Below are 27,420 nucleotides of genomic sequence, written 5' to 3'. Positions count from 1 at the left end.
CAGATTTTTAGGCATGAAAAATCGAAATCAGGGGTAATTTTCTGAAAATCTATTGTGATGTGTGGTGATTTCATGAAAAAGAAAGCAAAATTATTGCTTGAGCGAAAATTTTTAGAAAAAATGGGTCCAAACAACGAAAAAACGTCCATTTTGGCATGTTTTCTTACAAATTTTTGCTCGCAAGGGGGGCCATGGCCCCCTTCGCCCCCCCCCCTTGGCTACGCCACTGAATTTCAATAATTTTCTGCTTGAAATTTGAAAACAATATGAAACTATAAAAGGGTTAAAATTAAAAATTACATTAACAAGTTAACAACACATGAAATTGAAAAACATTGAAGTTACTGAAAATTACTAAAAAGTAAAAACTAAAAAGTGATGAAAGATGGCCAATGCCAATGGCAATGGGGAAAAATTAATTGTATAACCAATAACCATGCATGGATTAAAATTAAAATTTTAAATCATTCAACATTGTCAAAAAATAAAAAATTGACCTATTTGGTTATTTTAAATAAAATGATTGAAATAACCAAAATTTAATGATTTTGAAGTACATTTTAATGACATTTCAACATGTTTTCACGATTTGATGCAATTTTTTCTGATTTTTGACCAATTGTGAATAATTTTCTGGCAATTGTTTGGTAATTTTCAAGATATTTTCCTGTTTATATGTAGCATGTATCAATTATTATTAGCATTGATGCAAATAAATTGTGAATTTTGATGCCAATCATCTTCAGCTGTTGATTCATCCTTTCAACTTTCAAATAAAATAATGTGGCAAAAAAATGCTTTTTGGTAATTTACGGTAAAATACGGTAATAAACTTTTGGTAAAATACCGTAAAATACGGTAAAATACCGCCGTAATTTACCGACATAAATTACCTTACAACCCTGGTGGTGGAACATTGGCTGGCTCTGATTGGTCAATGTCAAGAAATAAACGCTCTGATTGGTCACAGAAAACTTGTACGCAGTTTTTTTTATCCAGTTTATATTTTATATCTATGACCTTGAAAAACATGGAATATTGAACTTTTGATAAGAAAATCAAGAAACACTCTGAAGAAAAAGTAGAGAATTCCAGTCATTTCGTTATTCAACTTAGAAGTTTACAACTTCGTGCTATTAAAGTAGTGTATTAATTTCAAGTCCGTAATCCAAGTGATTTACTTTTGATCGGTTCATCATTTTGTGTAACTTCTACCCTCGATTATTTATGTGGCTTTAAACATGACCGGCTTACTTTCCAAGCTCTGTCGTACCACAGCCATAGCGAGATTTGTGGTAAATTAATATCATTTGTTATTTTCATTATCTGATATGCTCTTAAGATCCCATCATATTCATCCTCATTGTATGCATTTAATGATCAATTATTTGTTACAGAAACCGTCAACCGTATGCCAAAGCCATGTGTTACGATCACTCGAAAACAAACGATTTGCATCATCATTCAAACGATCTTCTAATAAACCAGCAATCACTTGGAAGAACTTATTAGTTGTTTCCGGTTTCGGCGGAGCTCTGTTGTTTTGGATGAAAATGATTAAAGATGAAAAAGACCGAAGTATGTGATGTGTGATGTAATCGTTTAAAAATATGCCAGTTTGGATTAACATTTTTTATATTTTTTTTTCAGAGGACAACATTGAGAGAAAAAGGCAGCTCGGAAAGGCTGCGATCGGTGGACCTTTTGAACTTGTCGATCAAGATAAAAATTTGAGAAAAAGTGAAGATTTTAAAGGTCAATGGCTTTTGGTTTATTTCGGATTTACCCACTGTCCTGATATATGCCCGGATGAAATTGAAAAAATGGTTAAAACTGTTGATATTATTGGTACGTTGCGAATGAATCATATTTATAAGATTATAACGAGCATTTTACTAAAGTATGTACATTCGCTTTTAGATAGTAACCCGGTGGTGCCAAACATTCAACCTATTTTCATAACCGTCGATCCGGATAGAGATACACCTGAAGTGGTGGGAAAATATATTAAGGAATTTTCTCCAAAGTTTATCGGTTTAACTGGAAATAGAGAACAAATTGATAAAGTATGCAAAGCATACAGGGTGTATTACAGCTCAGGTCCTGCGGATGAAGATAACGATTACATTGTAATTTTGAAAATTTATCCCAGCAAATTGTTGAAGTGTACAGATTTTCACGAATCTAACGATATCATTTTTTGTTTAGGTTGACCATACTATAATCATTTATTTAATCAATCCCGATGGAGAATTTGTTGATTACTACGGACAAAATCGTGAAGCGTTGGAGGTCGCGCAGGGTATTGAATTGCAAATGGTGAAATACAAAAAAATGAATGAATCCGCTACCAGCAAATTAAAGAATGCATTCCGTGGAGGAAACGCTAACGTTCAAGGAAGCTGAAACGCCACATTCTTAGATAAGAACTACCGATGATTATATTTCGATGATTAACGTAGTGTTACCGTAGGTATTTTCGTGCCGATAATTCGTAAACATTTGGCATTCACGAAGTGTTTTTTTATGATTTTTTCCTAAAATAAACAATTAAAATATATATAACATGTATTAAGGTAATAGTTTATATTAAACTATTTTCTAGTCTTGATAATTCGTTTTTATAAGTACATCGGCTAAAGGTTTTTAAAAAAGTGTAAAAAAATACAAATGAAAAAAAAAATGTTTTTCCTAAAAAATCTTATATTTTTAGGTGATTTTTTAAAATTGGTTGATCATAATGCACTGTCTCTGTAATTTCTGATTCTAGCACTGAATTGAGATCTTTCGCGGGTATTCCATTAGGAACACTGACTTTCATACATACATCATTTTTAGAAATTATATCCCCTGGGAGTAAATCTTTCGCAGCCACAATACTTTTTCCTAGTTTTTCAAAACATTTTCGTTCGCAAGGTAAAAATTCTTTATTTCTGGATCCAAGAGCTGACTCAATTGTTCTTATGTCTGTGACCATTTGCTTGAATTCTTGAGGCAATAGGGAGCACAAGTGATCGCTACCTTTTTGATTTTTATCCAGCGTTATATGTCTCTCGATAACCTTTCCAGAAAAAATATGAAATTGTAGTTGAGTAAAAACTAATTGCTAGTATTATTTAGAAATTACTTTTGCTCCTAATGTGACGGCTGCGACAGAAATAATGGTTCCTAGTTCATGGCCTGAATATCCCACAACTATGTCTTGAAATTCTTTTTTATATTGTTGAATAACTCGTAAATTTACGTCGACTGGGTCAGTTGGATAAGAAGAAACACAGTGTAATAAGACGAAACCATCATGATGACTTTTAACTGTGTTATAAACTTGACGAACTGTGTTCATATTTTGCATACCTATGAAGGTAATGTTTATTAGAATCTTGGTCAAAGGTTTAATTTAATACACTTGAATCTAGAATTACCCGTTGAAATGATCAATGGTTTTCCGCATTTGGAAGCTTTTTCCAGAAGTAAGAAATCATCAGAATCGCCCGATCCTATTTTAATAAAAGGAACATCCAAATCGACCAAAAAATCCAAAGAAGGCTACAAGTAAGCGATAATCAGTAAGTAGGTACAATTTTTATCTAGGTATTCAACAACATCGAAAAAACTCACTATATCTTTAGCTGATGCTGTAAATAGAAGATTTCGTTTCTCAGCGTACGACTTCAGTTCAATGAAATCATCGAGTGAGAATTCCAAGTAAAGTTTATGTTCTCCGTAAGTATTCCCCCAAGAATGTTCACTATCGTAAGGTCTTTCCAAGGCAGATTTAGTGAATTTATCGCTGAGACTGGTTTTTTGAAATTTGACGCAATTCGCTCCAGCCTCCTATGATTCAAATAGGTACATCGATTATTTAAATAATGCATTTACTCGTTGGTACTGAGTCAATGTATATCCTCACATGAGCTGCATCGATTAGTTTTTTAGCGATTTCCAAACTGCCTTGATGATTCTGTCCCACTTCAGCTATGAAAAAACACGGATGGGTATCTCCAACAAATTTTTCTGGGGCTAGTTCTACTTCTGGCATAGTTACAGTTTGAAAAAACAATCAGATTACATTTCACGTTTTTGTCCACTCTATACTCGCATCTCATCCGGCGAATTACTCGTAGAATTCACTATTGGATCGATAATCCTACGATGTTTACGATACCTAGCCTAGCATGTTGGAATAGTTGGAAATTAGGTACGTGAAAAAACGATGAGCGAGGAAGAGGAAGGAAACGTTAAATATCAGCATATTTTGGCAAAATTTCTAAATTTCAATTTTATCGAATGAAGTTGTTTCGATCCGAGACGAATAAGCTTGTGAAAAATTCAAAATCTCGAATTATTTATCGCTGAAAAAAGGAAAATACGAGCTTCACCAGCTTCACATTGCACATTTTTAGAGAATTTTATCTTTCTAGTTTGAACGTTTTATGCAATCTTTTTTCATGGTGATGTTTCGAATTTCGCTTTCCTCTCTACCTCTCTTCAAAACATTCTCAACTTATTCTACTGCATTACGAAATTATTTATTCGATTTGTTCAGAATAGAAACAATTTACGAGTAGCTATATATGTAATTTCCCAGCTGACTGACGAGGCTGAGAGAGGTGAGGTCCGAGGGGTGAGGTGAGTTGTGCGTGACGGAAAAATTGTCAAAGTAAACAAACTGAAGAATCTAATGAATGCAATTCTAGATAACCTAGAATAATAATTACACATTTCGGATTGTTTTACTTTAACGTAAAGAAAAATTGTACTTTCATCTCTCTTTCTTACGGCTGAAATCGGTATGTTCGTCATTTTCTTTACATAAATAATGTTCTTTGCTTGAGTTGCTATGAGTCAGCTTAGCATTTTCAACGTTTCCCAGCACAGCGTTCAAATTTTCAGAAAGTGCTGAACCGAACAGTGAAAAACTCGCTCACTAATATTCTATTTCGAATTGTTCTAGGTGTGAAATAATCATCAGATTTACCTCCATGATATGTTTCATTCAGTATGTGGAGACCGCATTACCTTGTATAACAATAATAAAACAGCTAAACGAAACTTATCAGAATTTAATCACGGTTTAGTATTCAGTAGCGAACCTTTGAAAAGTAACTATCTATTCGAAGTTAGAATAGAAAAAAAAGTAAGTCTATTCAACGTATTCCTCAGTAGACTGTTACGAAACACTTATAAATAATTCTGATGATAGATTTATGCATGGAGCGGAGGATTAGAAATAGGGATCACGAAATGCGACCCAGAAAGTACAGAGATTCCTGCCAATGCTACCGATTTAAGGAATGGAACATGGGTAATTATTCGATTTACGAATTCATCTTCATTTAGCATGTTATTAACTTGAAAACTTCACAGATCCTGTCAGGTAGTAGCGTACTCAAAGATGGTAGATCGGTGCTCGATATTTATGGGTTGAATTTAAACACAATCGACGAAGGCGATGTAGTCGGTATTTTGCGAACCGAACAAGATGAATTGTTGTTTTCAATCAACGGAGTTTGTAAAGGAATCGCCGCGTATCACATTCCATGTCGTGTATTTGCTGTGATCGATTTATACGGGCAGGTGGCTCAAGCATCTGTGGTTTCTTACGCACCGGTAGAAAATATACAATTTTCTACCATATCCAGCGAACTGGACACTTGTGAGTAATTTTTTAAAAACTCGTTTAGTAATAATGGATGAAAATCGAAACGTGTAAATATCGTATGTTTTCAGTGGACGAATGCGAAATCGCTGAAGGCAATAGTGTGTTGAGTAATCTAGTCACTAATTTCGATCATCAGACTACGTTAGCGCCTCAAAGTGATTCTGATATTTCGCCTGTTAATCCGGCTCCTGGGTTAGTTCCTGATAAAATACGGTAACGTAGATTTTTGAATATATTTTCTCTTGATAGTCTTATGCTGTAAAATTTACTTATTGAATCGCTTTCGATGCAGTTTTCATTCGAGATGTGGTACCTTAGCCAAAATATCTGCTAACGGAAGATCAGCCGAGAGGATCAGACCATTTGACGAATTCAATAATGGAGTCGTAATTACTCATCGACCACTTCTAACGAACGAACTATACGAAGTACGTATTCCTTCTACGTACATTTTTCTCCGACTGTGAATTCTTTATATTAATTTCTGTATTTATTTAGATACGAATCGATCGTTTGGTGGAAAAATGGTCTGGCAGTATTGAAGTTGGCATCACGATGCATAATCCCGATTTCCTAGAATTTCCTCCCACCATGACCAATTTAAAATCGGGCACTATAATGATGTCTGGATGTGGCATATTGACCAATGGCAAAGCTACAAAACGAGATTACGGGGATTATAATTTGGACGAATTAACAGTACGAGCACATTCAGTATTTATCCAAATTTTATAATGCTTCATTTTAATTCGCCTTGTGTTTTAGATCGGTGACCGAATTGGACTCGTAAGGAAACCCAGCGGTGATTTACATTATTTAATTAATGGATTGGACCAAGGCGTTGCAGCTAGCAATGTCCCAGTGTTGTTCTGGGGTGTTGTTGATTTATATGGAAGGACTGTGAAGGTATTTCAAACTCCAGTATATGTGTTAGTTGCTTTTGTGGAACATAATATTATCATCTTGAAACTCTGTTCAATAGGTAACCATCGTTGATCGAAATGATCGAGATGATAACGTGATTACGAGAAGAATGACAATTATGCAGGGTTGCCATCTCTTGCATAGTTTGATCGGTAATATTATAGACTTATTTTTCACCGTTTTGCTTTTTTGAGCAGTAATTGAGAAATTATTTTTAGATATTCCTGAAGAGGAATCGCAGTGTCTTCTATTCCACAAAAAGTGCGGTCATCACGTTGCAGTAACCAATGGCTGTCGGACAGCTTACAGACCAAAGTAAATATTTCTCAGAATTCAATCTTTCTGTCCACTCCATGTCATTCAAGTACATAATTCTGACTCATTTCCACACATTTTCAGCGCTCTAGAAGATTTCAACAATGGTGTTGTGCTGACGTGTCGACCATTACGACCAAATGAACCTTTTGAAGTGAAATTGGATCGAGTTGTTTCTCGATGGGCTGGTTCTATTGAAATAGGAGTCACTAGTCATTCTCCTATTGATTTAGAATTTCCCTCAACCATGACGAATATTAGGTACCAGATACAGTTCCTCATTAAACTAAAGCTTTTTTTCAATATAGAAAAATGTATAATTTGAATTACTTCGCAGAACCGGTACGTGGATGATGACCGGAAACGGAGTTATGCATAATGGGACCACTGTGATGGACGATTATGGTATCAATTTGGATAGATTACAAGTAAATATTACCTAGATTGTATTTATCGAATATTCGTCGATGGTTTCGCGACTTCATTGATCAAATTGATTTCAGGCTGGAGACAGAGTAGCTGTCATAATAAAAGAAAATGGAATGTTGCATTTATATGTAAATGGCGTCGACCAAGGTGAAGTTAATGCCAATATTACCACTCCTATGTACGGTGTGATCGACTTGTATGGTCAAGCTGCTCAAGCCACTATTTTAGAATATGATCTCTTGTATAGCTGCATGTCTCCGTCAGAATTGATAATTCCATTACCTTTTACTGGACCTTTGTTAGTATTTGATGGTTATTTTTTCATTTGAAGAAGGAATTTTCTATTAATCGGATCCATTTTTTAGGGATTTATGTTTCCATTACAATCACGGTAAAAATGTACGCGTCTGTAATAACGGTCGAACCGCGATGAGACCTCAGCCAATGGCAGAATTTACCGATGCTGTCGTCTTATCTAATAGACCATTGAAAAGCAACGAAATGTTCACTATATCGATCGATAAAATAATCGAACATTGGTCCGGCTCAATCGAAGCTGGTAAATTTCATCTATTTAAATTGGGTATAAATCTTTTTGGTTTGTTTTGTGATTTCAGCCTGAAAAAATAGCTCAGCATATATTTAAGTTTTATTTCACTGTTGCAGGTGTCACGTCAATTAATATCGATGATTTAGAATTACCAGCTACTATGACCGATTTGGACCATGATACGTGGATGTTGTCGGGTAAATACCTAATTGTTTTGATTCTGCTATTTTTTGAACTATTCTGACCCTTGGTTCGGTTTTAGGATCAAATATGATGAAAGATGGAGCCGTTATCAAGTACGGATACTCTTTGAATTTGGATAACGTTAAAGTAGGAGCTGTGATTGGATTAATGAGGCATTCTGACGGATCCTTGCATTATTATTTAAACGATGTTGATCAAGGAGAAGCATGCAGTCATGTTCCAGAAACTATGTATCCGGTCATTGACCTTTATGGACAATGTGCTCAAGTACATTAACTTTGCTTCTTTCTTGAAAACTGTTGGTAATGCCGAAAGCTAAATTGTGATAATATTTTCTCAGGTGACTATCGTAAATCCTCCGGAAAGTCAAATAGATAGTTCTAGTAACGAAACTAGTCATTATCAATCAACTTCCAACTGGGCCGAAGATGTTATACGGTCTGTGCCTTCGAATCAAACCTTATTCGAAGGACCTCCGAAGTAAATAACCGTCTCAATATTTTTTTTCTTCAATGAAACTCTTTAATTCATTTTTCAATATCAATATCAATATTACAGATGCTTTAATCAATGGTGTGGTAAAAACATAACACTTTCGGAAGACTTGACCGTGGCTACGCGTTCTAGTCAGCATAACTACGGAATTGTGTTCTCTAATTTCATCCTCGAGCACGATAAACTATACGAAATCTGCGTCTCAAAATGGAGTGGAAAATACGCCGGATCTATGAGCATAGGAGTGACTACAATTAAACCGGAAAAATTCCCATTACCTCCGACCATCTCGTGTTTGAAACCTGACGTATGGTATTTGAACGGAGATGAAGTTTGGCACAACGGACGTATTATTAAAGCTCACTATGGACATAATTTGCATTGGTTACAATGTGGTTCGACTGCAGGGGTCAAGTATTGTTCAGATGGCACCTTACATTTCTACATGAATGGTCACGATCAAGGAGTAGCCGCTAGTGATATTTCAGGCGTATGTAAAATTACCCTATTTTTTCTAGCATTTATATTATGATCATAAATGAACCTAGGTGATGAATGGAATAATTTTGATTCGTGCAGGATTTATACGCTGTTATCGATCTTTATGGAAGTGTAACTGAGATAACGATTAATCGAGAAGTTAAAGATACTATGACGTCATCGTTGTTACCTTCACTTAATATTGTTGAATCGATCATTTCGCCGTCGAGTAGTGCCACTCAAGATATGTTAGTTGCTTCTAAAGAGTAAGTATTCTTAATTGAAGAAAATTTTTTAATACATCTGCCGATCGAATCATTTAAAATATTATATCATAAAAATATGCAATTTCAGTAGGCTGGATGATCTAAAAGCAGAGCGTGCCATTATGGAGTACAATTTACAGAGGAATTTCGAAAAAGAAAAATCAGTCAAGTTTACCAACGATTTGATCGCTGTAAGTTGACAATTTTATTCAAGTCTGAAACAAATCAGCAGCTTTGAAATATAATTAGTGTTCAATTTTTCAGAATAAAGAATGGACATTTTTCCAAGAACTCAGAGGTCGAAATATAAAATTATTGAATAACGGTAAAACTGCTGTACGTACTGAAAGCTATAATCAAGGGGTGGTAATCGCTTCCAAACCTTTAGAACGAGACGTTATATTCGAAGTAAGACAGGAAGAATTCTCCAAATTAGTTCACAAAGTCGTTTTTTCTTACATTTTTTGCCATTTTACAGATAACTCTGGATAATTTGAATTCAAGATGGGTTTCTTCGTTAATGATCGGTGTTCTGTGTTCTCCTCTAACAAGATCTTCCGTTCCTGTGACAGCTTTTGGTTTCAAAAGAGGTGTTTGGCTAATTGCCGGCGATAGTGTTTACCATAATGTCAATAAGGTAGAGAATTTTCGTTCTAAAAACGACTAAGAAATACATTGGTCAATTAATGCTAAATTTCTCTTTGTTTAGATTAAATCGAGATACGGTTGCAATCTAGACCTACTTAACGAATCGCAAAAAGTAGGTATTACCGTAGATTCGAATCACCATTTGAAATTATTCATCGATGGTGTCTGTCAAGGTATCGCAGCAGCAAATATACCCCCAGTTTGTTACGTAGTTATCGATTTATACGGCCAATGCGAACAGGTACACGAATCATTCGTCTGCATTTTTTTCAATCCACGATTCGATTTTTAATTACGGATTTTTGTAGGTAACCATTGCTAATATCGATCCAGTTTGCGAACAAACACCAGAACCAGCTCCGTTACCTATTACGATCTCATCCATCCCTCCAGAACCAGTTAGTTGTGAGAAAGCTGACTTGGACAGGCACGAAAAAGAAAGCCCATCAGAAGAGGATTCCACGAGTATCTCAATTATAAAATCGGAGAAAGACGAAGGATCGATATCGCGTATAAAATTAAACAAGACTAACGAAAATAACGCCGTAGCTGCCAGTTACAGTTCAGAATCACATCTGAAACTGAACAAAACCAACGAAAATAACGCCGTTATAGCATCGTGTTCGAATAACTCGTCTATGATCGACAGCATCGAATTTCATCCAAAGGCGAATAAAACCAACGAGAATAACTCCGTCATCGCGTCGTGTTCAATGGTAGATTTTCACACCCAGCATGTGCTGACGTCATCGTCTTCGTCTACGTCTTCGGCCAACATGTCCGAAGATTACGATAGCTCGGCTAAATTTAGTCGCAAGTCGTTATCGGTATCGGAGCATTCAGCTTTACAACCTGCCGAACAACATGGCGAATTAGCCAGACATATGTCGAGTACTAATTGCGATCATAAGACTAGTTTGAATTTAGCAAACACCATGTACATTCAGGCTGAAAAGTCGAGCAATAAGAAAAACAAGAATAGGAGTTCGTCACCTTTAAACGATCGATCCATTAAACAAAATCCTAATTGTGAATATAGACAGAGATGCCACAGATTTAGGAATTTCCTGGGCTTGCCTGGTAAACTACTATTTCTATGAATGCATTCGACGGTCTTAATTGTAATATTTAAATTTTTATTCCTCATTTTTTTTACAGCTGGATTTTTTGGTTCCGATTCCAGTATCATATGCTATTGCAGCTCTTGCTGTCCCTATAGTTCCCATGAAATGAAAGGTGATCCGCCTTCATCTTACTCGGTGCCAAATGGTTGGTGTAAGTTCCCTCTTAAGAAGCATCTCATGACTAATAATGTGGATGCAGTTACTTTGGAAAAATGGCACGTCGCATTTGTAGGCGTTTCTGTCGGAAATGTGCGTAAAATATTGGACTGTGGGCAACTCTTATCTCCAAGTACGTATCTTGAGAATTTTCAAAAAAAAAGAACTGATGAATTGAGCCTTTGTTAATTCTAAATTTCCCACAGATAAATTGAAAATAGGATTTACGTCGTCTAAAGAAAATAAATCCAAAGATAACGAAAATGATAAATGTCAAATCGTGCTTTCGCCTATGATTAAATATGCTACTAATATCGAATTCGCATCTCGTTACGAGTAAGTTTTATTTAAAAATTACTGAAAATGACTCGTAATTTGTCTCAAATTCTTCATAATATTGTAAACCTTTTTTCCAGGTACGTTGATCAAAAGACAAAAACGCCATATTCTTGCTGCGCAGCATTCCAAGTACTCGTACGTCCTGGATCTTACAAAGTGGGACCACCTTCTTCGATAATTCCTTCTAAAATAACCGATCATGGTTTCAATACGAATACCATCGAGTGGGTTATTAAAGAGAAAGAATCTACAGTATTATCGTCGCTTTTATTTAAAATCGAAAGTTCGTAAAAAATTTCTTTCCAAGTTTAAACCAATTCTAGTCGTATTTGTATTTTTATTATTGTTAAAATACCAAAAATTATCGCTTATTTGCAGACTGCTGACATTACTTTTTTTTGACAAATGATTTTTTTCACCAAAAAAAAAAATGGGATCAAAAAATTCAAGTAGGGGCTGCTTAAAAGATGTGTTTGATTATTTTTTTCTCTACCAAAAAATTGTCAAATGAAAATGATTTTGGGAAAATTATAATTTTTCGATCTTAAGTTTAGGTCTTTTTTTTTGTGAGCAATCCAACATCAAATTAATAATTCGCTGAGGTTGTGCCTATCACGTAAAAAAAACTTGTAAATATAAGATTTTTTAAATAAGTTTTTTTTATACCAATAGCTTTTGTAGATGAGTTGCGAACATAAATAGCAATTTATTCCCGCATAAGCAACTTTTTTTCTTTAGATGAGTAAGCTTTTCAATAAATCAAATCGAAAATTTTTACTACTTTCGTTAGTACATATTTTTAAATTTTTCCTTCAAGTACACCTGCGAAGCGATAAATTTTTAGGTTTTTATTTTGTGATTATGTTACTTTCATTTATGTTGGCTGTGTACATTTTGTGACTAATGTGCTGATTGTTTGAAAAATTCGAAAAAATTGGCTCAAAATGGTTATTTTTCATGCACCTTGATCACTGTTCCTGGAAACATCTATCGAATTGTAAACATTTTTATACGAGTTTTAATTTTATGGTTATTTTAATATCGTAAATTTGTTCTCTTCTCTACTCTTTTTTTTCAAATAAACGTTGAACTCATAAGCGTTTATTTTTCTTTCTCGTAAGTTCTGAAGGTTGCCGTATTGACAAATGAAACCTTGCAAAGAAAATTTGTTTATCCGCCCGGGGTCTTCGTTAATCTACGGTAATTGGATAAATGTTAAGTATATTATCAACTGTTCGATTTTAGTAGCGATTTTACTCTTGGCCAAGCTGCATACGCGGGATAATTCGCGACGTTATGTTGATGTGAGTTTTAATGGAAGTTACTGGCGCGTTGAGTGATTAAACCCAATGGCTCCAAAATCTGATCCAGAGACCGATGCTCTTCGAGCAGAATTAAGTAATATAATCAAGAAATGTACAGTGAGTACCGTAATGTTGTAGAAATTGTAAAGTAGGTAAAAAATATTAAAGTAGTTTGGTTTTGTAGGACGATCAACAAGCTAAAGCTGATGTGAAATTAGAAGAGGCCTGCGCTGAAACGCCAGACGTACCTAAATGTCGTTTAGGATCGAATAAAATACTGAAAGGACATTTAAACAAAGTGAATTCCGTCCATTTTAGCGGAGATAGTCGGTAATGAGATTTTAAACGATGGATAACGTCACGCAAGGTTAATTCTTACGAAGATATATGTTTCGATTTCGTAGACATTGCGTATCTGGATCATTAGATGGTAAATTAATTATCTGGGATTCGTGGACCGGAAATAAAGTTCAAATCATACCGTTACGATCAGCATGGGTTATGAGTGTGGCTTATGCCCAATCTGGAAATTTTGTAGGTGGGTAAAATAGACTAAAAATAAGTACAATACAGGCTAGTATAATAATGTTCATTTGCTAATTTATTTTGTTGCAGCTTGCGGTGGTATGGATAATCAATGCACTATTTACGATTTGAAGAATAGAGATGCCGGAGGTGTTGCTAAAATGACCAGAGAACTATTAGGCTACGAAGGTTTCCTTTCATCTTGTCGTTTCCTAAACGATACAACTCTGATTACAGGATCTGGAGATATGAAAGTGTAAGAAGTATTCTGGAATTTAGTGTAAATAATCCACCCTCCTGTTGAATTGTAAATTTCAATGACCTATACTTCCATTCTGTTGTTTTTTTAGATGCGTTTGGGATCTTGAAACGCAGAAAAGGACACAAGACTTCGAAGCTCATAATGGAGACGTGTGCACCATTTCTCTGGCTCCCGATAACAACACGTATATTACTGGCAGTGTTGATAAAACCTGTAAATTGTGGGATGTCAGAGATCCCACCTGCAAGCAGGTTTTCTATGGCCACGAAGGAGATGTCAATAATGTTTGCGTAAGTTTGGATTTCACCTTAAAAATCGTTCCAAGTATTTGAAAACGATTGTAAGTAAAATTCTTTCATTTAGTACCATCCGGGAGGTTACAATTTTACAACAGCTTCCGAAGATAAAACAGCTCGCTTGTACGATATTCGTTCTGATCAGCAAATCGCCTTGTATACACCGCCCAGTGGTGAACCTGGTTTCACGTGTTGTGGATTATCAATCAGTGGAAGATTATTACTGTGTGGAAGCGATGATAAAACCGTTCATATTTGGGATACGTTGAAAGCTCAGCACAACGGTAATAATGCAGCTAATTTTTTTTACGCGTTCAATTTAAATTTATAGACATTGTTCGAATAGGTAGACCTACCAACGAGTATCTACCTACCTACATGTCTCACCTCATGATAGCAGATTTACTCGTATTTTCTAATAATAATTTCTGAGATAGAAATTAATTATTTTTTGTATTTTTCGTAGGTAATTTAACGGGGCATGAGAATCGAATCACATCCTTATCCATCTCTCCTAATGGTATGGCATTAGTTACAAGTTCCTGGGATAATAATCTTCGTGTATGGACTTAATTTCGCCATTTTAATCAAATGGTAAACGTATTACTATCCCTTAAAAATACAGCAGCGAAGAATATAAGATCGCGTAAAGAACCACACTTACCTACCTATTCATATCATAAGGCTTCACTTTCGTGCAACCTACCTACTTTAATTTGAATTACCTTCATCTCCCCTTCATGAATTTCCGACAGATGTAACTTATGGTTTATGATTTTCCTTTACCAATAAGTATTTCAAAATTAATATGTACTAATCTGTTTTTAATTACGCGATCCGCCCGTTTTCTTTGCGTAAACAAACCACATTTACGAAGGCCAATGATGATTTTCTTTTGTGCTCGCTGTTATTGATAATTGAAGACTTGCTAATGCTGCCAGTAAACCCCACTTATACGAATTTATATTAAGTACGTATGATGTAAACGTAGTCATAAAATAGTGACATTTTTTCGTTGTACTGTAAATATAAATTTTATAAAATCGCGTTAATTATGTATTCTGCCGAAGGTGTTTCATACAGGGTGTCCTGAGAGTAGGTAAACAACTAAATTGGATCGAGTATACCACTTTTTTTTTTTTTTTTTTTTCAAAAGTTTATTTGAGGAACTGAACATAATTCATTAACCTAAATGTATCACATTAGAACAACACTTTACAAATTTTTAAAATTAAATTGTTATCAGAATAGTAGTGCATTTAGAGACTCAGGAGATCCATTGTATGGAGTCTCTTCAGTCTCCTCCTGTCATCACTTTGATCCAGAAGCATCAGAGCTTCACAGTTTGGATGTTTATGCAGCCGGTTGACGTAGGCATTCGATTTACTGCAAATAATTACGTTGACTGGATCGAGCTGGAGATCATTTTGAAGTTGTTCATTCGAGACAAACCAAGGTGCCTTTGTTATTGCTCTCATGAACTTGTTTTGGAAACGCTCGATGACAAGACGATTAGCTTTTTTCGTGACTCCCCAAATTTCACATCCATATGACCATGCAGGGAGGAATATAGCTTTGTAAATCAGCCTTTTGTTAGCTAAGCTCAACTTTGAATGACTACCAATTAGCCACTGAAATTTACGAAGTTGTAAATTTAAAAAGTCTCGTTTCCTTTTGACATGCTCTTGCCAATTGAGCTTGCAATCCAGGTATAATCCTAAGTAACGGGCATGCTGTGCCACAGGGATTGGTTTGTTGTTAATTATTGTTGGAACATATCCGTGTTTCCGGAGTGAAAAATCAACACGTACAGATTTATTTTCGTTCAGCTGGATTTTCCATTTTCTTGCCCATTTTTCGATATTGTTCACAGCTGTTTGCAGACGACCTACAGCTTTCTCATAATCATCATCACATGCTATGATACCAGAATCATCAGCAAAGAGCATGTTGGTAGTGTCTTCAGTAACTGGGTAATCACTGGTGTACAGAAGAAAGAGCGTAGGTCCAAGTACACTTCCCTGGGGAACTCCGGCAGAAATTGATGCATTTTGAGATGAGTCACAGCCCCATTGAACACTAAACGAGCGGTTGTTTAAATACGATTTCAGAAGATTACATAGACTGCTAGGAAAATGAACTTGAAGTTTACTGATAAGTCCCTCATGCCAGACCTTATCAAAGGCACAACTAACATCAAGGAAGACAGCTGGTGCAAACTGCTTTCTCTCTAGCGCCTGTGTTATTGTGTTTACTGCGCGATGAATTTGCTCAATGGTGGAGTGCTTTTGCCTAAAGCCAAATTGGAATTCAGGAATCAAGTTCTTTTTCTCAATAACTTTCATCATACGCTTACGAACAATTTTCTCAAAGATTTTCGATACAATTGGTAGCAGAGAGATAGGGCGATATGAGCTAGGTTCCTCCGGTGGTTTACCTGGTTTCAAAATTAGAATCATTTTGGCTAGTTTCCACGAAGTTGGCACATATTGCAGACGAAGTGACGAGTTGAAAAGAGAAGTCATGTACATTAAGCCTGATTTTGGTAGCTCTCTAATCATACAAGGTAAGACATTGTCAGAGCCAGCTGATTTGCGTAGATTTAACTCATCAACGAGCACTGCCACTTCCATAGGAGATGTATGTTGAATATAGCTATCATCATAATTTTGCTCATTGAGATGTACTTCTGTATTGTTATCAGTAATGCAAAATACATTTTCAAAATGATGTGCCATGAGCTCAGCTTTTTCAAGATTGCTTCAAGTATACCACTGACGATTAAGAATTGAAGGGGTCAACAGTAAACACCAGTTTAAATTAATTTTCGGTTATGAGAGGGAGCTTAAAAAATAAAATTAGAAAAACTTATCGAGTACCTAACGCGTTTTTTTTTACTTGGAATAAAATTCAAGAAATTATGAACGCTTACGTTTCATAGATTTACTCTTTCTGGAAGATTTTTAACTCATTTGGTTATCTCATCGTCAGTTAAAGGATTAAGTAAATTAATCACAGGAGCAAACTTGTTCCTTCAAGTAGATGAGTATGTAACCAAATTTTTACATCAGTAGATACGAGGTATCAAGGGCGTCACTGACGTTATGATGGTTGCATATCAATTAGACTGAAGGAGCACGAGTTGCAAAAACTAACGCATACTTATTCTCGAAACATTTTCAAAAAAAAATCAAAATCGATAACATTGAGGATCATTTTATTTTTACCCACTCCTCCTTTTCTTCCCCTCTTCTCATCGTTGAAGTTTTGTCTTGTCCTCTAAACTGAATCCATTCTGACCATTGGGGGCCTCGAATCTAGTTCAATCAAAAATCTATAAGATCATAAATAATTAGTGTTCAGGGTTTTTCAAAACATGTCATTCGATATCACATATCCCACTTTTTTTTGATACTTTACTCCAAAACCGTGGCTAACTCCCTCCCCTCACCGTCTTTCTCTAGAATATAAAATTTTGAAAATGAGGTAGGTATACCTACCTATCGAAACAAATTTTATGAGACCTTAATGAAGTTGAATAAATAGAAATTTATTGGACTTTCGTTTTCAGCAAGTGAAATCAGTTTTCAGTTTGTAAAAGCTACGAGTACGATGATTTTCTTTTTGTTTGAGGAGGAGATGGAGGTGTCGTGAAAAAATTGAGTAAATCGAAAGGCATAAGCTCAAAAGTCAAGTTAAATTGGTATGGAATGACACAGGAAATCAGGACCATGGATAAAGTAAGTCAAAACAAAATGAATGAACTTGACGTCCTAGTTCCTGGAGCCTGGAGAATCCAAGAAGAAATTGATACTGCTGACTGCTGAGCCAGCTTAGTCCGTACGTATAATCGTGCCTGGACTGCAGGTGCTAAATTTCCAAAATTCATTAAAAAATTCTGGATTTTATGCACTTGAAAAAATATTAAAAATACAAGGTCGATCAAGTCCACTCCAGAATAAATTAAAAATTAATTCCTCCAGCGGCTCCAGCACTTGGCAATTTTTTATGGGAAAAAGTGTCACCTGAGGGCCGGTGAGGGGGCAAAAATGGCCAAGTGGCATTTGCACTGACTAAACCCATTCAAGCGCTCGACACTTCGACAGCTGTCTCTTTCGCTATTAAATTAATGAAAATCTAAACGTTTTTCTGCTCATATTTTCGCCATCGTCTTCCAAAATCCAGATAAAAATCATTTTGCATAAGAATTACTCGTAGTTTAGGAACCATTGCGGCAAATTACAAAGGAAATGCTGAGAATCACTTTGTTTATGTTATCAGTAAGGTACAAATCTGCCGAAGTATAGTCTATTCATATTCGCTTCATTCATTTTGTAATTATTCAGTACCCTGTTGCTGTATGCAGGTAATAATTTCTGTGCTGCACATACAACCATTCAAATACTCTAGTGTGCCATTTTTTCATTCATAATTACATTGTATTTAAAAATAACCGCGTTGTATGTTATCTGATAAGTGTTTATAAATGAATCTCCATGTGTATCTCAGTGTTTTATTATTTTCTGGAATCTTCGAACAAATCACTTCAATTAACTTGGATAATTATGTAGAAAGTAAGTAATTTTAATTTTTATGACTAACTATGGTATCATGTTATATCTTTGTAACTATGTATTACATACTTCATAAGTGTCATTAAATTCAGATCGAAAATCTTATCTACTGTAATTGTTTCAGATTTCAAAGCCTTTACAGTAGCAACTAATGAGACAGATGGCTACAGACAATTCATTAGATCTACAAAATTTTATCAAATTCCGATAGAAGTAAGTTGCTAATTATTACATTGTGTAATGTGTGAAAAAATTTTCTACAATAGTTAATTTTATTTAGGTGCTGGGATTTGGAAGCGAATGGAAAGGAGGCGATATGAATGGCCCTGGTGGGGCTTACAAAGTTAATTTACTGAGAGAAGCTATAAAACCATACAAAGATGATAAAGAAAGAATAATTATCTTCACTGACAGGTATATTTATCGCCTACCTACATGTTTCTTGGAAATTTTCTATGTTCTTGACCATTAAATAAATTGAAAACTTATTTTTATGTGCAGTTACGACGTCTTGTATTTATCACCAGTTCAAGATATTGTGTCGAAATTCCTATCCAAAGATGCTGGCATAGTTTTTAGCGCCGAAAAATGGATTTGGCCTAGTAGAGAAATGGAAGCTGAATACCCTGATGTGAAAGATGGGTATAGATTTTTAAATTCTGGAGGTATAACACTGAAGTATTCATTGTGTTCTGTTCTGAACTGATTTTTCTCACCAATTGTTTGGCATACTAAAGTATTAGTTTGTCTGTTTAGGTTTTATTGGGTATGCTGATCTGATTTATAAATTACTTGACACTAAGCCTGATATCAACAATGCTGAAGATGATCAACTTTTTTATACTTCTTGTTACGTGAATCAAGAACTGCGTGATTTACTCAGAATTAAATTAGATCATAAAGCTGAAATATTCCAAAACTTGAATGGAGCCTCTGGCATGTTTACTTATTTAGTGTTTTTTTTTTTTTTTTTTTCAACAACATCAAACCTCTCTAATTTGAATCATTATTCTTGTTTCAGGGGACATTCAACTAGTTCCAAATGGCAATAAACTCGAAATTGTGAATATAAAATATAACACGAAACCACTGCTGTTACATGGTAATGGATATTCTAAATTTGTCGAATTTCGTACCCTGACTAATTATTTGGCTGGCCGATGGTTGCTGGATGAAGGCTGTAAACATTGCGATGAAAGCAGAATCAATCTTCAGAGTTTATCTGTAAGTGAGCTTTTTATTTTAACCACATGTGGCTTCAATGATGAATTATTTCATTTGATTTTCACAGATTAGCAATTATCCAACAATCGTTATTGCTATTTTCATTCAAAAACCTACACCATTTATTGAAGAATTCTTGGCAAAAATTGTGAATCAAAGTTATCCTAAAAGAAAAATTCATTTGTTCATTCACAACGAAGTAAGAAAGTGTTTTCCTACATTAAAGGTATTCTTTACCTGTCTGAATAGAAAATAAAAATTATAAAAAATTGCAGGTACTTTATCATGTGCCAGAAATTGAAAAATTCATTGCCGAAAATAAAGAGAAATATCGCAGCATAAAATCAGTCTCTCCATCCGATCAAATTGATACAGTGACAGCTCGAAATTTAGCCATGTAAGTGATCAGAAAACGCAATCATTTTTGTCAAGTAAAAGTAATGCCTATTAAGCCTATTGAAAAATACTTTGTGATTTCTCTAGAGATTTATGTTTGAGAAAATCATGTGATGGATACCTGAATGTGGACAGCGATGCTCATTTAGATCTCCAGGATACTTTGGCATCTTTAGTAGAATTAAATCGGTATGTTTTTAATTCTTTTCCAAAATTTGGCTTGTATTCTTCTTCATTATTCTTCTATATATTTTAGAACTGTAGCTGCGCCTATGCTAATTAGGCCTTTCAGAGCATGGTCCAACTTCTGGGGTGCTTTGGATAAAAATGGATACTACAAACGGTCGTTCGACTATATGGATATTGTGAATCGTAAAAAAAGGTATGTGCCAATATTCATTTTGTGCTTGAAATGCTACAGAATCCAAAAATGATTTTGTCGTTAATTACTTGCCTACAAATCTTGTAGTTGAATTTATTACATTTTCATCCTGTGACCTGAGAACTCAACCAGGAGTGTTTAAGCCTTTAAGAAGGTAATAAATTTTAAGCAGCTGGTAATTAATAATGATTTAATTACGTTCTACTTCGAAAGTGTACCTATTTGTTGGGTGAGATTGGATAAGAAATGTTGGGAATCCAAATATGGTTTTGTCGTTCAATATAATTATGCTATTTTGATTCTTGAATTTTGGTCAAGTCGTGTGTGTGTTTACTTGGCTAAAATTCATCACTTGTCGTAATTTTTTTTTAAACTGCAAAAATTATGTCTGTGGGCTGTGGGTGGGGTATTACTATGAAATGCGGATTAATTTCTTAATTCTATCATGATGAGATTTTTGGCAAAAATCCACAACTGAAGGAGGATTTCTATTATAATACATTTATTTGAAGGTTATCTGTTGAAGAAAACTTGTGCTAGTGCCTAGTTGTGCTAATAAATTTTGAGAAGAGGAAGAAGGACTGATAAAAATGATAATGATGTGTGATAAAAATGTCATAATCTCTACAACAAAGTAAAATAGAAAAATTGTTGTTGAATAAAATAATTATTGAGAAACAGAAACAAGATTTAACGAAAACAACTAATAAATAAAGAAAAGTTGCAGATGATGTCAACATTACTAGTGGTTTTTCATGTGAATATATGTTATTATACCATTTTTTTAAAACCTCCACTGTAATGTAATGTGTGGGAAGAAAGGGAAGGGGAGTGAATATGAATACTCAATTGTGGGGGATGGCTACTATGTGATCTATCAAAATATTTTTGAAGTTTTGTAAATTACAAATTTGATTATTGTAGTCATAGACCATTGTTACTTCTTTTGTGAGATTGGGAAAAGTTCAAGTCAGGCCTGTGATAATGAATAAATTTACAATTTTTGATAGTGATCTTTATGAATGTTGATTGGTCAGTTATGAATTGAAAAATCAGATATTTTTCCAACAGGACATCAGGACTGGAGGTGGAAAAGAGGGGACAATGAGATCAGGAAAAATGAAAAATTGAAAACTTGATAGGTAATACCTACTTTAAAAAATCTAACCCAAAATAACAAGAAAAAAATAAACAGTTCTTTGCAGGCTGCAAAGCACTCATTTCTCATATGATAGCAAGGAATTTTTTGAAATAATAGTTTATGATTCATTGCTATTGCAGTGAGAGCTGGATTTTTGGAGAGAATGTGTTCCGAAATCTGAAACTCTCATTACCAGAATTTCAACTAAGTAGGTACTAGGTATAGGTAGAAGTACCTCTAGATTCACTTTTCATTTTTCGTAAATTTTTGAAAATTTTCCCATTGAAAGTGACATTAATAATTATGTAGATTTCAACTTGATTCATTTGAAATTCCCCACCCATAAAAATACTGAAAAAGGTAAAATTCTTCAATTTTTAACAAGAGTCCACCTTCCAATTTGAAGAAGATGGAGGAGGGCTGGTTTAGACTCAAATTCTTTGTTTTGTTGGACAAGTGATGCGGCATTCTGTTGTAGAATCAATTCTATGTGCTCGTTTTTGCTTATACGCATGCATACTGGCACACTGCTTCATGGTTCCTTAAAATGCTTCTTTGTGATAAAACAAAAGTATCTACCTACCTGATGAAATTACCTATGTCCATTATGTTTCATTATTCTCATCAAATTATTGAGCATTACAATTCAAAACCTATTCTCACAAACAAGAAAATGACTATTTTTAATAATCAGAAAATAATCACCAAGTGAAATCACTTTTTAATGGATATATTTGACATGCAAAATAAACCAAATTCTCATAGTAGCACAGTAAAATATCATCACAATAAGCCATATTAAAGAGTAAAAACAACGTAGTCAGTTCGAAAACCTCTTTTATCGAGGGCATACTGATTATCTGCTTGACACTCGTAATACCCAGCATCTTTCTGCGTTGTTGGATCAATTTCCATCTTAGACTTTAATGTATCATTGCCAATAGCCCATTCATGCACCTAAACAAAGCCCATAAGTAAAAAAATTCGCAAATTCATCCCACTTTACATTACACAAAGCATAGAAAAAAAATTGAGGCTTTAGATATTGGTACCTGAAAACATTTATGAAAGTAGAGCTCAACACCATCTTTGAACCAGGTAATATGTGGTCTTGGAATCCCTTGAGCCATACAAAAAAATGTGACTTTACGTCCAAGCATGTAATCCATTTCAAAATGAGAAGATTTGATTATCCTGGCACCCTTTAATTAACAGTTGAAATGAACAAACAAGCAGTTAAGAAATTGAATAGGTACCTAATCAAACTTACATTTGTATTATCATAGTAACTGGCACCATCTTGATTCCTCGGTATGAAGATCTGCATTCTGGAACCTGCTCTGCTGCCAGATTTTTTAGACCCACCTCTTCGGCCTCCTCTGGCTGCATTTACATTGTAACTGAATGTCAGCAAGAGTATCACAATAGGTATCCATTTTCCGAGGCATAAATCCATTGATTCTTAACAATAGGATAAAGTTTAGACACTATCTAGCATAGGTACTTGTATAAAATACATGGCAGATAGAAGTGGTACTTACCAAAAGATTTTTTTCTCTAGAATAGATCAATTAAATAAAAATTTAACCGATTCAACACCTCAGTACATGTGTGAATGTGGCATGTATTAGCATCATGTGTCTCCCTACATAATGTTTATTGTAACAAATTAGCTTCTTCCTTTTTTGCTTTATTTTTGTTTTTTATAAAACAACAACTAGTCTGGTTTAAGGTGCCCCCTTCTGTTGTAGACTTGGTACTTGCTGCACCTGTGAGCTATGGTTTATCATCTCTTTCTGTGATGGCTCAATTATTGCTATTTGGTGTATTTAATGAATTATCCTTGACATTGAAACATATTTATGTGTCGATTGATATTTTGTGAAATGTGACATTATTTTTTTTCTGATTTCAGAGGATTATGGAATGTGCCGTATATTAGCAGTTGCTATTTGATCAATGCAACCATACTGAACAGTGAGCTATTGAGGCCTCAATACTCATATCGTGATTTGGACTATGATATGGCATTTTGCGCTCAAATGAGGATCAAAGTAAATATTTCTAGTTTATTTGACAATGAAACATTTTCTATCATATTGATATTCTGGGGAAAAAATCATTGTGATTTGATTGTGCTATATTGTGCAATACGATTCTTGAAAATTGAAATTTATTAAATTTTTAAATTTGCTTTTGAAATTGGTGTAATAGAAAAGCATTGAACTTCCGTTTTATTATCTCATTTCAAATCGAGTAGCCCAATTTAATGTGTCATGGTGTTAACAAATAAAGGAAACTGCCATTCATAGATCGGATAAAATTTTTGTTTGGGTTTAACTATTAAGGAGAATTTTTTTTAGGATATCTACATGCACGTGGACAACCGGAAAGATTTTGGACACTTGATCAATCTAGAAGGATTTGATGTCACTAAAAAAAATCCAGAAGTGTATGAATTATTTGCAAATAAATGGGATTGGGAGCAAAGGTACTTGAACTCTGAATATCATAAAAATTTTGAACCAGAAACAGAACTGTTGCAAGTAAGTTCAAAATATTAATTTTCCTCAACTTTATTTATTTATTTTTAATGAAGAAATAATAAAATAACTGGTAATTTTTTTTAGCCCTGCCCAGATGTTTATTGGTTCCCAATTGTTAGCGAAAGATTTTGTAAAGAGTTTATAGAAATAATGGAAAATTTTGGAAAATGGTCTGATGGATCTAATAATGTATGTGTATTAGTCAATTAGTCATATAGAATGTTAAAAGGAGAAAGATAGGATACATATATTTTTCATTCATTTATTCTTCAATTGTATTTGTATAGGATACAAGATTGCAAGGTGGTTATGAAGCTGTGCCTACCAGAGATATTCATATGAACCAAGTAGGCTTACATGATCATTGGTTAGAATTTTTGAAATCCTATGTCCAACCTCTGCAGCAAAAAATTTTCATTGGATATAATAATGATGTAAGTATTCTTATGTGTAAGATATACAATTTTCAGTGGAAGCCAAAAATCGTTGTCCTCTCAGAGAAAAAATCCAGAGGGTAAGATTTGGAGAAAAACTAGTAGTAAATTAATTGCATAACATTGAAGATATATGAAGAAATTATAAAATTTAAAAAGTGGCAAATATTTCAAAAAATCTTCTTCCAGCTTTTTAAAAAATAACTAATAAGTTATAAGAAAAACTTCATATTTTTTTGAATAAATCTGTTGGATTGGAGCTGGAGGTGGAAGAACACAAGAAAATGTTTGTGGGATTAAAAAAATAGGATGGAAATCCTTCCTTACCCTTCTGGTGACTATTTATTTTATGTTGAATTATATTATGTTGATACCCTCTACTAATGATTTTACAGCCTCCCAGATCATTAATGAATTTTGTAGTGCGCTATAAACCTGATGAACAACCTTCTCTCAGACCTCATCATGATTCGTCCACATACACAATTAATATTGCTTTGAACAGACCAAATATTGATTACGAGGTAATAAATGACAAAAAAGAAGAAAATTTCATCCTAAATATGATTCGTGTTGATCTGCTTTTATTATAATGTGTATTGTGTATTTATACAGGGAGGTGGATGCAGGTTCTTGAGATATGACTGTGAAGTAACCAAAATGAAATTAGGATGGATGTTGATGCATCCTGGTAGATTTACTCATTACCATGAAGGATTACTAGTGACTAAAGGAACCAGATATATTATGATTTCGTTTGTTGACCCTTGATCTCAACAATAGTTCAGCAGTATACTGCCATTGCCATATCAAAAGACAATTTGATGTATCAAATGTGTTGATCAAAGTGCCATTCATGACTTATTGAAATTAAGATTGTGTATTTGAACAAACTCTACTAATGGACTTTCACTTTATAGTTTTGTCTTCCAGGTGCTATTATCTTGCCTTTTGAGAGTATTTTACCAGCATCTACATGTTCATGTTGTTTAGTCATTAATAAAATTAGTCATTTTATTTTAAATATCTATTCTTTTTTAAGAAACTTTGACGGTGATTTCCAAAAGATTGCATTTATGTTTTTTTAAATTCTACATATGAATACTTTTTACCAATAAGGCGCGTATTACCTACTTACTTAATAAATAATGATTGTTCTAATATTACACATTCAAATTTTTATGTTTGTCCTTGAACAATGAGTGAATGAACCTATTGAAAAATGTATCTATTTATTTATTTTGAGTATTTTTGATTTTATTGTATAGGTACTACCAATAAATTCAAGATTCATGATTTACTAATCAATTTGTAAAATTTTTATGATTGTTATTTGTAGGTACTATGTAGGTAAGTAGGGAACTGTTTGTTTCGCCGCGGACATTTCGCCGCGGACGTTTCGCCGCCGCCGAAAAAAGGTCATTTATGAAAAAGCGATCGTTTCGCCGCCACGGTGAAACATTACGTAATGATACAAAATGAAATTATGTTTGATAAAATTATAAGTAGATATGTAATTGGAAAATTATTCACATTTATGACATTCGGGGATGAGCCCCCAAACGATTTTTTTCAGGTTCTGGGTTTCGGAGCTTGGGCTTTCAATCAAAAATTTATTAGGTCTTGGGCTTGGATTGGGGCCCAGGAAACTTTGGGTTTGGGTTTCAGGGCTCAGTGTCCAGGGCTTGAATGAAGTGTTCAGGGCTATTCCGGGGTTTTTCAGGGCTTGAAATTGAGGGGTTCCTTGGAAAAGGGGCCTTGGTCATTTTTTTTTTTTTTTTCGTTTACAATTTTGAATGTATGAAAAATTATTTTTTATATTAATTTCACCATATTCAGTGATATATTGAACTGTCTTCCATGAGAAAAAAACGTAAAACGAATTGGAAAATGTTAGCTTGTAATAAAATTTTGCAAGTGCATTTGAACTTATAAAAATCAGTGAAAAAAATAAACAATTGACCAAGGCCCCTTTTCCATGGAACCCCTCAATTCCAAGCCCTAAAAAGCCCCGGAAAGCCCTGAACATTTCATTCAAGCCCTGGACCCTGAAAGACCTGGACTACTGCCTTCATCACAGAACATCTCTCATTCAGCACGTACTTATATCTACTTCTCATTCAGTTCATTTCATGTAGGTATGAACAGCTGTGTATTTTGTAATACGTCACCGTGGCGGCGAAATGAACGCTTTTTCAAAAATGACCCTTTTTCGGCGGCGGCGAAACGTCCGCGACGAAACAAATGGTACCCAGGTAAGTACTCTACCTATCACGTTTGTTGATATCATGTGATGTGTTCAACTAGAGTAGTGAATACATCAGGGTCTGAGTCTCTGAGAGCCCTTGAATTAGGGGAAGGTAAACGAGCAAAACCACTTCAAGTTTACACCTTGACAGTCTGGGGTCTGGGCTGTCTGGGTGAATAATATTTTTTGACAAGCAAGCATTCGATATAAAATACTCGTAAATTACGCGAGCTTTTACCGCATAGCAAGCGATAAGACTGTAGTCTAGAAGCAGTAATGCGCACTTCGTTCAATTTGAATCGTTTGTTCACACTGAAATTGTTTTTAATTCACCAAAAAATGGTTTCTTTTTGTTTTTATCTTTTTATAATTTTAATAAAGTCGGGGTGCTTCACTTTCTTTGATTTCTCAATTCTCATTTCTCATCAAGCACCAGAGCACCAAGCAAGTTCATATTTTATTGCTTCAAAAAGAGTAAAAATGAAAAGAAAGGCAG

At 34.5% G+C, this 27,420-nt stretch overlaps 6 protein-coding genes across 6 annotated transcripts; 4 read left to right on the top strand and 2 right to left on the bottom strand.

The window, feature by feature from the left end:
• Positions 1-1,022: 1,022 nt before the first annotated feature.
• Positions 1,023-2,614, top strand: LOC135844947 (protein SCO1 homolog, mitochondrial). The gene is made up of 5 exons (XM_065363350.1): positions 1,023-1,295; positions 1,398-1,578; positions 1,651-1,848; positions 1,921-2,129; positions 2,209-2,614. The coding sequence occupies exons 1-5, from the start codon at positions 1,242-1,244 to the stop codon at positions 2,404-2,406; spliced, it is 840 nt and encodes a 279-aa protein (XP_065219422.1). The 5' UTR covers positions 1,023-1,241; the 3' UTR covers positions 2,407-2,614.
• Positions 2,615-2,694: 80 nt separating this feature from the next.
• Positions 2,695-4,489, bottom strand: NANS (N-acetylneuraminic acid synthase). Its single transcript, XM_065363347.1, has 5 exons — positions 3,911-4,489; positions 3,619-3,834; positions 3,423-3,546; positions 3,128-3,354; positions 2,695-3,061 (listed from the first exon to the last, which is right to left on the bottom strand). Exons 1-5 carry the CDS (start codon positions 4,037-4,039, stop codon positions 2,702-2,704), a joined length of 1,056 nt encoding a protein of 351 aa, XP_065219419.1. The 5' UTR covers positions 4,040-4,489; the 3' UTR covers positions 2,695-2,701.
• Positions 4,490-4,650: 161 nt separating this feature from the next.
• On the top strand, positions 4,651-12,689 carry Neurl4 (neuralized E3 ubiquitin protein ligase 4). Its single transcript, XM_065363345.1, has 27 exons — positions 4,651-4,790; positions 4,955-5,137; positions 5,204-5,305; positions 5,368-5,656; positions 5,731-5,875; positions 5,955-6,090; positions 6,161-6,361; positions 6,428-6,568; positions 6,645-6,738; positions 6,805-6,901; positions 6,986-7,162; positions 7,239-7,329; positions 7,405-7,628; positions 7,696-7,913; positions 7,997-8,077; positions 8,143-8,351; positions 8,425-8,564; positions 8,643-9,069; positions 9,159-9,325; positions 9,414-9,516; positions 9,590-9,733; positions 9,804-9,962; positions 10,035-10,214; positions 10,282-11,053; positions 11,132-11,386; positions 11,460-11,589; positions 11,670-12,689. The coding sequence occupies exons 2-27, from the start codon at positions 4,988-4,990 to the stop codon at positions 11,881-11,883; spliced, it is 5,046 nt and encodes a 1,681-aa protein (XP_065219417.1). The 5' UTR covers positions 4,651-4,790; positions 4,955-4,987; the 3' UTR covers positions 11,884-12,689.
• Positions 12,690-12,827: 138 nt separating this feature from the next.
• On the top strand, positions 12,828-15,031 carry Gbeta76C (guanine nucleotide-binding protein subunit beta-2). Its single transcript, XM_065363348.1, has 7 exons — positions 12,828-13,013; positions 13,081-13,226; positions 13,301-13,434; positions 13,512-13,677; positions 13,772-13,973; positions 14,047-14,263; positions 14,446-15,031. The coding sequence occupies exons 1-7, from the start codon at positions 12,942-12,944 to the stop codon at positions 14,550-14,552; spliced, it is 1,044 nt and encodes a 347-aa protein (XP_065219420.1). The 5' UTR covers positions 12,828-12,941; the 3' UTR covers positions 14,553-15,031.
• Positions 15,032-18,249: 3,218 nt separating this feature from the next.
• On the top strand, positions 18,250-25,980 carry LOC135844944 (procollagen-lysine,2-oxoglutarate 5-dioxygenase-like). The gene is made up of 16 exons (XM_065363346.1): positions 18,250-18,553; positions 18,678-18,766; positions 18,834-18,967; positions 19,055-19,218; positions 19,310-19,489; positions 19,575-19,777; positions 19,845-19,976; positions 20,053-20,174; positions 20,261-20,362; positions 20,430-20,555; positions 23,612-23,750; positions 24,060-24,242; positions 24,327-24,431; positions 24,530-24,676; positions 25,072-25,200; positions 25,292-25,980. Exons 1-16 carry the CDS (start codon positions 18,466-18,468, stop codon positions 25,445-25,447), a joined length of 2,199 nt encoding a protein of 732 aa, XP_065219418.1. The 5' UTR covers positions 18,250-18,465; the 3' UTR covers positions 25,448-25,980.
• LOC135844948 (immunoglobulin domain-containing protein oig-4-like) lies at positions 22,411-23,378 on the bottom strand. The gene is made up of 4 exons (XM_065363351.1): positions 23,238-23,378; positions 22,967-23,157; positions 22,749-22,898; positions 22,411-22,653 (listed from the first exon to the last, which is right to left on the bottom strand). Exons 2-4 carry the CDS (start codon positions 23,150-23,152, stop codon positions 22,495-22,497), a joined length of 495 nt encoding a protein of 164 aa, XP_065219423.1. The 5' UTR covers positions 23,153-23,157; positions 23,238-23,378; the 3' UTR covers positions 22,411-22,494.
• Positions 25,981-27,420: the final 1,440 nt, after the last annotated feature.

The sequence above is a fragment of the Planococcus citri genome, chromosome 4 (assembly GCF_950023065.1).
Source record: "Planococcus citri chromosome 4, ihPlaCitr1.1, whole genome shotgun sequence".
NCBI classification, from domain to species: domain Eukaryota; kingdom Metazoa; phylum Arthropoda; class Insecta; order Hemiptera; family Pseudococcidae; genus Planococcus; species Planococcus citri.
The sequence above is the reverse complement of the archived record's forward strand: the minus strand, read 5'-3'. Positions and strand labels throughout refer to the sequence as shown.